We start from the raw sequence: 12,587 nt of genomic DNA, 5'->3' as shown, positions 1-12,587 counted from the left end.
TTGTCAAGGACAGGGTGCCAAGGCTGTCAGTGTTGTAGAAAAAAAGCAAGTCCTTTGCTTACAGGGAGAAAGGGGAAAGACCCACGCAAGATCCCTTGACCAAACCACAGGGCTGGAGGCAACAAATGCCACTTAATCCTAAAAGCAAAGTCCAAGACTGTAAAACATTAAATCTTTTACAAGACAATTGTTTGTGTTCTGAATTGAAACATTCACTAGGGAAAAGTAAGTCTCAGTTTTCCATCTCCTCCAAAAGTCATTTCCCTCTAAGAACTCAGCCACAGTCAGGATTCAGAAAATGCATATGGAAAAAATTATAATTGAATCTGAACCAGAAAGATCTGCAGAGAGAGTTAAAAGATGTATTTTAAAAGCTTATCTATTCTTATGCAAATGAAGAAAATCCGACTCTAGGGCACTTCAGTGCTGGGTGTGCAAATAAATGTAAAATTACCTTTCAAGCAAAGCTAGACTCAACCTCCTAAAAAATGGCCATTGATACAGTGGAGATCTGTGGAACTCGCTTTAGGAAAACTGTAGCCTCTTGGGAGTCTGGGGTGGGGGAAGGGTTAAAAACTCTCAGAAACCTGAATCCCAAAGTGGTTCAAAAACACCTCTCCCTGTGGGAGAGGTGGGATAGTCCCTGAAGGATCGAAATCAGAAGCCTCTTCCAATAATACATTCCTGGAAACTTCGCTCTTTCGAAGACCACATTCATCACCATCACTGTGGTTAGACTGTACAGTGTTAAATAATGCTATACTAAAGGTTTCACACTCACAATGTCATCTTAACTTATCCTAACTGAGTGAGTCTTCCCGGCCACTATGAGGATAATAACTTCGAGATAGAATCTCCAGGTGGTTGCTGTTTAGCTTTTTTTTTTTTTTTTTTTTACTACTGTGCCTTATGAGTAACAACATCAGGATTCCTTATTAGCCGCGAGCCATTTTTTTTCTGTAAGTCTCTCTTCCTCTCCTGGGAAGAGACTGACAAGCTAAACAATCTGGAGGAATGGGAACCCTTTCCATTTTGATCCTTTCCCCCACACACACCAAACAAACAAAAAAGGCAAATGCAAAAAATAAAAGCTTGTACAGCCGACCCCACGCAACCCACAAACAGCATAAACCTAAAGCAACAAAAAGAGTCCCCCCACCCACCCACCCACCCACCCACCAGGACGTTACAGGGGTACTCTACCCGGCCAGCCCCTCCCTCCAGATCACCCGGACGAGGGGAGAGGGGGCGGCTGAGACTGCTCCAGAGCAGTTCTCCTCCGGGACCCCCGGGTGGGCCCTGGAGCAACTGGGTAATCTCTGGTACCTCCTTCCTTCCCAGCGCCCATCCATGCGCCCCAGTTCCCGGGGAGGATGGGAAGTGGCCAAGGGGGGCGGCTGGGGGGGCTTTGGGAAATGGCTTGAGCCAGGCGGGGCTGGCTGCCCGGAGATGGGGACACAAAGAGGGCAGGGGGACTCTGCAAGGCATGGCCGGGCGAAAACAAGTCGACGAAGGGGGAAAATGTGTGCAGATTAGGAAGAGAGGTGCGAGGAAACCAGAGAATCCTTGACCGAGATAAAGGACCAGGTGCTCAGCAAAGGGGGTTGGGCAGGCAAAAGTGGGTTCCGGGCAGAGGGGATCCTGCAGAGGAAAGGGGGTGCATGGAGGAGGGGGTGGGAGGAAGGAATTGGTGCTCAGTCAACGGGTGACGCCGCCAAAGACAGAGGGACAGGGGTCCAGCAGGACTCAGAGCTCGGTGCCTACAAGAGGGTTTCGCGCCCGGCCAAAGGCGCTGCTGGGCAGAGGGAAAGGCAGGATGCCCGGCAAGCTCGGGACACGAAGGGGGTCGCCTACCTGCATGGTGACGACTCCCAGCTCCTCGGCCGCCAGCCTCCGCATCTGGCTGGCCAGCACTTGCGCCTCATCCAGGATGGAGAAGTCGGCGTCGGCCACTGCTCCGAGGAGCCAGCACGCCATCAGACCGAGAAGCCAGAGGGGCGGCAGCCGCCGCGCCCCGGCCCCGACTCCGGCTCTGGCCTCGGCCCCGGCCCAGCCCCGCGAGCCCGGACAGCGGAGGGCCGGGGCGGCCGTCTCCGCGGTCTCCTCTTCCTCCGCCTCGCGGGCCATGCTGCCTCCCGCCACTCCCCGCCGAAGGGCTCCCGGCGCAGGCAAGCCGGGAGGACCCGACCCGCGCACCCTGCAAAACTTTCTTCCCGGTCTGCACTCGGGTGTGTGCGCCGCGGAGGCGGCGGCTCCCAAACTTAGGGGGCGCCCGGCTACAGCGCGGGAGCGCGGGCGGCCACCATCGCCGGGCTGCGGCGGCCGGCGGGCGGGAGAAAGGAAGTGGCCGGCCGAGCGCTCCCCGATCGCCCGGCGCCCGCACCACCCGGCGGCTCCGAGGACGGCTCCGGGAGTCGGGGTTCCCGCAGGCCGGGGTGTGCGGAGTGGCCCTGCGGGGGTGACAGGCGGAGCCGCGCCGCTTTCGCTTCCCCTGTGTCCCCCCGCGCGGCCAAGGCGACGAGGGCGGGCGGCGACACCGAAGGGGGAGCGATCGGCGGCACGGCCGGGGCAGTCACCGAGCGAGGGGGGGGGGGGCTTGAACACACACACACACTCACACACACACACAACTGGAGGAAAGAAAAGAGGTGGGAGAAGGGAGGTGTCTGGTGCCACCACGCTGCGCTCCGGCTCCGTGCACTTCCCGGCTCCGCCGCCGCGACTGCGGTGATTTATGGCCGGAGGGAGAGAGGCGGGGAAATTCCCCCGGTCGCCCCTCCTCTCTCTCCCTCGCTCCCGCCGCTACCCCGGGTCTCCAGGACACCGAGGCCCACCCCCCCTCGCCCCCCGAAAACCCAGCCTCTCTTCTCCCGTACCAGCCCAGCCCGGGGAGAGGGGGGGCGCCCCAAGAACCCTCACCCGTCCTCACCACCTCCGCCCACGCGCGGGCTTCCCGGGTCCCACCCCGCGCCAGGTCCCACCCATCTCAAGTCCCTTTAAGTTCTGGCAGGCTGGCTTTCTGCCAGATTTGGAAGGAGGCGACAGCCATTTGTGCCTCAGTGCTCTTCCTTCGATGGTATTAACGGCAATAGTTCTCCTTTCTGGGAGCCGCAGACTGCTTTTGTTGTTGTTATTGTTGTTGTTGTAACTGGCTTGGCTACCTCGTGCCCTGCACGGAGCTCTCAGGTCTGCACCCATTATCCTTTAATCCCTGCGACATACCCCTGCGAGGTATGTATTTTTATCCCAGTTTTTAGGTAACAAAGACTGAAGCTCTGGGAGGTGGAATAAATAGTCGAAGGTCACCCAGGGGATAAGAGGCCGATCCAGAATTTAAGCACAAGTCTTACTCCGAGGCCTTTGCTCTTAAACTCAACACAGCCCTTTCTTTTTCAGAAATGAACCCTCTGATTCCATCCAAAACAACGGAAAGGAAAACAAAACTGAACCAGAGTCCACACCTGTTCTTGCCAGCAAAGGTGACTCCTGCCTCAGGAACCCAGGATAGTCACTAGTTGGAAACGATTGGAACTTGTGAATGGTGATATATGTGGTGTTTGTGTGTGTGTATGTGTGCAAAGCAGCAAAGCAGCCATGCACCTTTCCATAGACTGATGGTGAGATCCTAACTAAGCAACTGGGAGGAAGGACTGCCCAGGGGTTCATCAGGTGTAAAGTAGCATCAGGACTAGAACCTGGAGGCTCTTTCATTGACAGTAAAGTGAAACCTTCTGTTTTATTTGTTTGGTCAAATTAAAAAAAAAAAAGCTCCTCTTGTTAAGCTTCTCTGGCCCATCTTACCTCACTATGATCCTTTTTCTACTCAGAATCCTCCAATGGGGCTGGGCGCTGGTGGCTCACACCTGTCATCCTAGCTACTCAGGATACTGTGATCTGAGGATTGTGGTTCAAAGCCAGCCCAGGCAGGAAAGTCTGTGAGACTCTTATCTCCCAAGTAACCACCAGAAACCCAGAAATGGAGCTGTGGCTCAACATGAGCACTAGTCTTGAGCAAAAAGAGCTCTGGGACAGCACCCAGCCCCTGGGTTCAAGCCCTTTGACTGACAAAAATGTATAAGCAATTCTCCAAATGGTGTTGTCGGTTGAACTGGGAAACATTTTCACAGTGTGACATTCACCACTCTATGCCCCCATTTGACAGATGCATCAGAATCCTGGTAGGACTGTCATTTAGTGTCTGCCATGTTTGTTTGACCCAGTGGAAAGAGGGTGGTCTTGCTAAGACCTATCCCTTTACCTCCACACAATCCACAAGAGTCTTCAAAGCCTTCCCTGCTCCACCTGGTAAGCCACCCACCCACTCCACCATTAATATGGATGCCTTCTCTGAGCCCTACCCCCACCCCCACCCCCACACCACTGAGTTTATGGTTCCTGCTTTGATGCTGATGCTTCTTCTCTCAACACTCACCCCTCCCCCCGCTGTACTCCCCAGCATTTAACAAGTGCTATTGTGATCATCCATTTAAAGCTTTGTTTTCTCTACTCTGCTCTTTCTCAGTGATGTCCATCCACTATCAAAAGAGCTTTGGAATGCCCTTAATAAACTGTAAATCCTGTGCTCTATTCCAGGCTACTGAAGTAAAATCTCTGGAGGTATGTGGAGGGAGGAACGGGCTCCTGGAATATGCATTTTACACTTGCTCAGGTGAGTGTTATGTGCCATTACTATACTGCAAGGTCTGGGGCTGGGAAGTTGGCTCAGTGGTTGAGTGCTTGCCTCGCATGCATGAGGCCCTGGGTTCAATTCCTTAGCACCACATAAGCAGAAAAATCAGGAAGTGGCGCTGCGGCTCAAGTGGTAGGGCGCTTGCCTTGAGTTGAAGAGCTGAGGGACAGCGCCCAGGTCCAGAGTTCAGGCCCCACAGCTGAGAAAAACAACAACAAACAAACCAATCCAGCATGTGTTTACACATGTGTATTGCTGTGCATCTCTGTGTATATATGTGTATGTGCATATGTAGAAATGATCATATATGCCTGTAGACACAGGTATATATTTCTGTCTGGATGTACCTATGTGTGTATATACAGAGTTATACAGCATGTTATCTAAAAGTGTGAATCTTTTAGAATTAGAAACCCTGAGTTTGTTTCCTAAGAGCAGTGCTTATTATATGTGTCATCCTGCACACTGTAATTTTTCTGAGTCTTAGTTTCTTCACCTGTATGATATCAACTATACCAGCTAGCAGGGTTATTGTGGAAAGGTACATAGCATACAGTAAATATATACATATATGTGTATATATATATATATAATGTGTGTATAAATATATACATATATAATGAGACAATAATCACAAGTAAGCTAAGAAAGACAGAAGGGAAAGTAGAATTCCAAGAACCTGGGACCCATCACCAAAGCTATCACCAAGACTTTAAAACTAATTTCCTTTCAGAACATTCTCCTTCCAAATCCAATGTACCTATTATGCTATAGTAGACTCCTATTTTCCTCCTTAGAATTACTCCTGAGGTAGATAATTCTAATTTTTTGTCAATCCTGGGGCTTGAACTTAGGGCCTGGGCATTGTCCCTGAGCCTCTTTGTGCTCAAGGCTAGCATTCTATCACTTGTAGCTTTTTCAGTTTATGTGGTACTGAGGAAACAAACCCAGGGTTTCATGCATGGTAAGCAAGCACTCTAATGCTAAGCCACATTCCCAGCCCTAAATATTAATTTCAATTATCCAGTGTTACCATGCCCAAAGAGGATAAGGTTAGATCTGAATACAAAATGACACAGAATGCGGAGATACAAAATGATGAAAAAATTGGTAAGAGTGTCATACCATAGCCTTGAAGAACATAAACTTTGTAGAGCACATGGGCAGCAAAGATGGCGCTGAGAGGGGGTTGAGTGGGCAGAGCCCAATTTACTGTAGAGCACATGGGCAGCAAAGATGGCGCTGGCAGAGCCCAATTTGCCTTCCCATCAGTGCCTAACCAGCCTGTGAAGGCTTATGTGCATGATAGGGTGTGACCTTGACGGTGATTGGTTCCTCTTCCTCCCTTGCCATGCCACCTGCCCTTTCTGGCTTTAAAAAGGGCTGCTCTCTGTAAATAAACCAGTTTTCTACCTGCTGGATTTGGCTTCCCGCTGTGTCTGATTGTCTCCTGGGCTGAGGGAGTCTGGGGAAAGGGTGAGCACCGCACTTACCCCAACATCTGGTGCCCAACGTGGGGCATGCGACTATCTTTAGGGACAGAAACCTGTGGTAACAGCCAATTGATTTCCCCTAAAAGACTCTGAAGTTGGGTTAAGGTCAGAGAGGCTGGAATATCCAGCAAAGGCTTAAGGGGGCTGGCCTGAGTCAAGGTAAAGTGGGTCCCGAGCACCTTAAAAGGAGCTACCTTTTGAATTTTATTAAGTGCTATGGTAAACCCCCCCTTTTTTAATATGGCGAGAACCTGGGCCAGAAGGCCCTCCAGGCAGTTTGGGTCTTGGTGCCCCAGAATTACATCATCCATGTAGGCATAGACAAGGGAGGTATCTGAACCCAGCACAGGCCCTAACAGTGTAGCCAAGTATTGTTGGCAGAAGGCCGGGCTATTGGCCATTCCCTGTGTCAGCACCGTCCATTCAAACCTCCGATCAGGCTGGAAAAAATTAAGAGAAGGTATAGAGAAAGCAAACTTCTCGCAGTCATCTGGATGCAGAGGGATAGAAAAAAAAATCTTTAATATCAATCACAACCAAGGTATATTCTGAAGGTATAGCAGGAGTCCAGGGCATGCCTCTTAGGGGCGTTCCCACTGGCTCCATCCCTTCATTTACCTTACCTAGGTCTTGGAGCACATGCCAAGCCCTGGAGACTTTTTGAATAACAAATACAGGTGTGTTCCAAGAATGGAAGGGCGAATATGCCCGAGGTTTATCTGTTCCTCCACCAGAAGGTGGAGGGCTTCAAGTTTAGGTTTGGTCAATGGCCACTGCTCCACCCAGATTGGGCTTCCTGGCTTCCACCTAATGGGAGGTACTCGGGGGGCAGTGGCCTTTAGGATTGGGGGTGCACCTGAGCGGGTCCCCTATGTTCTTCTCTGTAATTATGAAAGTTTAAAAAATCCCTTTCCTTAACTCCCTCTAGATCCTGTTTAAGCCTTTGTGCTTCTTCCTCATCCAGGATATTATCATAGGATGCTCGATGGTCTGTAGTGACCACAGCATCCATTTGTCTTAGCATGTCTTGCCCTAGTAAATTGGCAATGAGGTTCTTTGCCACTATAGGGCGTATCTTTCCCTGTTCTCCATCTGGGCTAGTCCATGTCTTAAGGGCAACCATTTCTTTGGTCTGGGAATTGCCCCCTACCCCCAACATCAGGGGCCCAGGTGCAAGTTTCCAGTCCAAGGGCACTTCCTCCTCCCTGAGTATGGTTCGGTCTGCCCCAGTGTCAATTAAGCAGTGAAACCTCTTTCCGCCTATGAGAATACTCATTTTAGGGCGGAGTCTGTCCACCAGGGGGACGGTCCAATGGACCTGGGCTGCCCTGCCATGAGGCTGCCTGGGCCTCACAGCAGAGGAGGCTCCTCCTTGAGTTAATGGGGCTGTAGGATACCCTCCTCTAGTTTAAAGGCTTCCCATCTAAATCAAACTTGGATGGACAGTCTGCCGCCCCCCCCCCCGCGGCCGGTTGGCGGGGGAGGGGGGGATTGTTGTGTACAGTCTCTCTTAAAGTGCTCCTCCTGCCCGCATTTAAAACAAGTCCATCTCCCCGATAGTCTTGGGGTTCTTTGGCCCTGGGCTGCTAGCGCCTGAGTAATAGCCTCAGTCATTGTAGATGCCGGAGCCTGTAAAGCTAAAGCTAGTGATTGGGACCGGTGCTGTTACGTTCCCACATCCTGTGAGGCCACTACCCATCTGCTCAGGGAACTCTCTCTCAATCCCGCGCAGGCCATGCAGTGGTCTGCATTCATCCCTTCCCAGACCAGCAGCTTTACAAACTGATCTCGGAGGTTCCCTGCCGGTAGCTTGCGGTAACGCTCTGTTGGACTCGGTCTGTGAAATCAGGTAGAGGCTCCCCCGGTTTTTGTCTCACTCCTGCCATGGGGGACTCAGTAGGCCCATCATCTAGTTTGTACCACGCGGCAAGTCCTGCCTGCCTCACCTGGTCACAGTACAGGCCAGGTATTGCGGCTGTCCCTTCGACCTGGTGGCCTGACCTTCATTTTGATCACCATCCTATGGACTGTTTAATATTTTTGTAGGAGTTAATTATTTTAATGTTACCTGTTTTAATTGTTCTTTTACTAATTGCTTGTATAGCAGCATTGAATCCATTTTTATTGTTAAGCAACCACCTTTTGTTATGCTTCCAGCTTAGATCTTTTTCAACCCCACAGGCAAATAGCTGGATTAGAACAATCCCCACCTCTGGACTCTGAAGTGGCAAAGACTGCTATCCCATCCTTCATTAAGGTTAAAGGACTAGTAGTGACATTTCCTGGCCTGGTAATGCTTTTGCTGATGGGTTTTTCTATGCCTTCCTTGTATTATACGTGCACTGCAAAACTCTTATGAGCTTAGCCAGCCAGTTACATAAGATCAAGCTCCAAATGAGTGAGTTTTCCCCCGAGAGGAATCGCAGCCAGAGACGGGTAAGAGGGGGTGTCAGTCTGACCAACCTAACACAGGGCCTTCAGCTTTGCTCTGAAGAAGTTCCCGATGACGGGTAAGGGGCAGATTCGCTTCTTTAAACAAAGACCGGGGAGATGATGTTGGGAGCCATTGGGAGCTGACAGTAAAGCTCAAAGGTCATCTTGACCCCTGTGCTAGCTTAAAGGCACGTACAAGGCACTGGCTCACTTAAAAGACACCAGGTGCCCAGGAATTAATTGAGCTGCTTCGGACATTTCTAACTATGGTGGGACTGATGGTTATTACTGTGCTAGGTGGGGATGTGAGGTAACTGGGACAGGCTCTTGGATCATGCACCAGGGCCCTCCCTATCCTTGTCTGGCGAATCTCGACCCCCAGACTTTCCTCGAACCCCCTGCATAGCCAATGCTATCCTTATCAATGTAATCCTGTTAAAACAATCTTTACAGTGGAGGGAAAAAGATAACTAACTGGGAGGTGGGTCTGCCATTAAAACAAAAAAAAAGGAGGGAATCTGTAGAGCACATGGGCAGCAAAGATGGTGCTGAGAGGGGGTTGAGTGGGCAGAGCCCAATTTACTGTAGAGCACATGGGCAGCAAAGATGGTGCTGGGAGAGAGTAGAGTGGGCAGAGCCCAATTGATCTTCTGATCAGTGCCTAACCAGCCCGTGAAGGCTCAGGTGCATGATAGGGTGTGACCTTGACAGTGATTGGTTCCTCTTCTTCCCTTGCCATGCCACCAGCCCTTTTTGGCTTTAAAAAGGGCTGCTCTCTGTAAATAAACGAGTTTTCTACCTGCTGGATTTGGCTCCCCTCTGTGTCTGTGTCTGATTGTCTCCCAGGCTGAGGGAGGCTGGGGAACGGGCGAGCACTGCACTTATCTTTCCTCGGACCCCGTCCATCCGTCTTTTGTGGGATGGACGAAGACCCAACAAAACTTGGCTGAAACATGAAACTTGTCTGATAGCCTTACTTTCTCTCCAAAGGCCATACTTGTGACCAGCTTGGAGAACAGTTCATTGCTTGCTTCCTCTCCAGAAGAACCAACATTTGCCCATTGTCTGTCTCCAGGTGTAGCTTATAAGACATCTGCAGCAGAATCACCTGTCAGGTTCTAAATCTGCCTTGCTCCTTACCACAAAGTCTAACACAGTTCTAAAGAATTGGGGAAAAGGGAAGCTGCACTAACAACCTTGCCCTTGACTGCTTAAGAACAAGAGTCCTCTTGCGGGAGACCGACCGTGCGTCACCACTCTCTTTCTCAAAAAAAAAAAAAAAAGAACAAGAGTCCTCATCAAACTGGCTCCTCTTCTTCTCCATTTCAGAGAGCCAAGATTCATCAGTACTGGGCTACCTCATGGTACTCACTGACCAAGATGTTTACCCTAAAAATATACTCCATGTCAAGCTATTTTTGAGGAGCTCCTGGTCAGACTCCCCGAAATGTAGTAGAGAGTCTCCAAGCTACCCTGTTTCCCCTTGAATGTGCTGAGATGGAAATAAGGCCAAGTTGGCAAGTGTTCAGCATAAAGCCAGTGGCAGAGTTCAAAAGAATACCCACTGCAAAGTGTACTGCATGATGAGCTAAGAGAATGCAGGAAAATGGAGCTGGTAACTCTCAGTGCATAAATGAGCTCCTGCTTATTAATTCTATGAGATTAAACAATCTCAGCAAGCCAGTGCTGATGGATCCTGTCTGTAATCTAGCTACTCAGAGGGCTGAGATCTAAAGATCAAGATTGGAAAACATCCCAAGGAAGAAAAGCCTCTTATTAACCAGCGAAGAGAAGAAACAAAAGCAGAAGAGGAGGGAAAAGGAGGAGGAGGGAACTCAAGCTATACAGTACCAGCCTTGAGCAGAAAAGCCAACTGAAAACAAACAAGGCCCTGACTTCAAGCTTCATTACTAGCACACACGCATACACACACACAATCTCAAGCAATTGTGATTTAATTCTATGTGGATGGATATTGCTAATGGTCTTAAACTGAGTTCTAGGACACAGATCTTCCTGCTGATTTTATAAATCATCAGATTTCCCATTTCCTGGGAAAATCAAATTGTAAGTTAAGAAACATGGAATAACAGTAGTAGACAGAAATTTCTGAAGTCCTGCCATGGGCTGGCTGTTGTACTTAAAGCACACCATATCTTTTCTTGAACTCTTAGCATGTTTCCTGTATCCTATCATTTAAGCATCAAGAGAGGAGACAAGAGTATTACAATCTTATACACAGGGTAACTGGAGCTCCAAAAGGTTAAGGAACTTGACCCATGTTACAGGCTACTGAGCAGCAGAGCTGGGCTGGATACTTAGAGCTGGGCTAGAAACCCAGGTCTGGATGATTCTTGTCTCAATGTGTTTGCCCTTCTTATCCTGATTGTATTTCTCTGAATGTGAGAAAGAAAAATTTTAATAATCCATGGGAGTCCATGGATTTCTTCCTAAAAAATATCCTTATTTCCAAGGCACCAAATATTTTCCCTATTTTGTTTCAACAAACATTTTTGAGAATGTGCTGTGTGCCATTTCTTGAATGCCTGGGGTCCTAAGATGAGTAAGATTAAGTGTTCTTATGAATGTCTTAGTTATTGCAGAAGACGAATAATGGCATCTGCAACAAATACCTAAGGGCCATTCCACTTACTATTTTCTATGTTTTGAATGTTCGTATAGCTATAGTTAATTTTAAGAATTATGAAAGATTTGAGACTTTCCCCTATTCGTAATCCAACAAGTAAGACCACCAGAGCTGGGTGCTGGCAAAGACTCACATGCTAAAGACAAAAGACTTTATTACTCCCAGCAATAGCAGTAGGCCTGAGGCTCAGCATTGGTGTGTCCTCCACGACCTGATTCCCACAGGGCAACGTGAAGAGGGCCAGGTAAGGTGACACCGTCACACATCAAGTAGCACTGAAAGAGAAGAACTCCAAGCTCAGGTAACCATAATCTTTGTATAACAAAATACAAATAGAAGTGTCCTTTGCTCAAAGAGTCTTTGCTCTTTTTGCTTCAAAGAGTCACTATGTATATCTGATAAGGCTGTAGGCAAAACAAATAATTTTGAAAATATAGTCCTGAATAAAGGACAATTAGTGCCTATTCACAAGCCATGCAAACATGCAAGAAACCTATGGAAAATGTTTTCTCTCACCAATGCTGCTATGCACAGATATGGAAGGAGGTCTCCCTCTCATTGTACTTAGGATTATATCTCTAATTACCTTCTCTTCAGGAACTCCTTCTTCTATCCTACTGTATTATATTTATACCAGTTAATGTAATATGAGTTTGCTTACTTTTGTTTACTTTAAGCTCCGTGAAAGCAAGAATTTTTGTAAGCTTTGTCAACATGTGGGAGGGGGAACAAAAATAATACCTTTCATATAGTAGGTATTAAGACATATGTGTTGAATTAAAAAATTAATGTGGAAAGCTTTAGAGAGGCAGTTAGATGCTTAGTACTGTGGGAAGGGCACAAAATCTAACTAGTAAGAAGATCACAGATTTCCCAGTGGAGATGGCAAATGAAAAGGAGGAGGAGGAAGTAGAGAAGGAGGAGAAGAGCAAGAAGAGAAGTAGAGATGAGGGAGAAGGGAAGGAAGATGTGTGTGTGTGTGTGTGTGTGTGTGTGTGCGTGTGTGTGTGAGAGAGAGAGAGAGAGAGAGAGAATCTTGGAGAGAAAAACATTCCAAAACATACAAGGAAAACAGCAATATCATGTGAAGAAAGGCAGTGGTAGAAGCTTGGGATCCTAATAGCAGCAAATGATACTGTTGGTGAAGTTGAAGGCTTTGCTTTTGAGCAGAGGAATTGGACTTTCTCTGTCAAGGATAGGTAGTCACAGAAAAGTTGTCAGATGGGTATTGGTGGCTCATGCCTATAATCCTAGCTAATCAGGAGTCTGACATCAAAGGATCACGATTTGGAGCCCAGGGAGGAAAGGCCATGAGATCCTTATC

The 12,587-nt window shown here is 48.6% G+C and overlaps 1 protein-coding gene across 1 annotated transcript in view; it reads right to left on the bottom strand.

The window, feature by feature from the left end:
- The window catches only part of Cachd1 (cache domain containing 1), a 221,741-nt gene extending 219,614 nt beyond the window's left edge, over nucleotides 1-2,127 (bottom strand). Inside the window, exons 1-2 of the mRNA XM_013020541.1 lie at nucleotides 2,084-2,127; nucleotides 1,855-2,008 (exon numbers count right to left, since the gene is read on the bottom strand). Of these exons, the coding sequence (XP_012875995.1) occupies nucleotides 1,855-2,008; nucleotides 2,084-2,127 (198 nt within the window). The remainder of the gene's footprint in view (nucleotides 1-1,854; nucleotides 2,009-2,083) is intronic.
- Between the last annotated feature and the right edge of the window lie 10,460 nt (nucleotides 2,128-12,587).

This window comes from Dipodomys ordii, unplaced genomic scaffold (genome assembly GCF_000151885.1).
Source record: "Dipodomys ordii isolate 6190 unplaced genomic scaffold, Dord_2.0 Scaffold51, whole genome shotgun sequence".
NCBI classification, from domain to species: Eukaryota; Metazoa; Chordata; class Mammalia; order Rodentia; family Heteromyidae; genus Dipodomys; species Dipodomys ordii.
The sequence above is the reverse complement of the archived record's forward strand: the minus strand, read 5'-3'. Positions and strand labels throughout refer to the sequence as shown.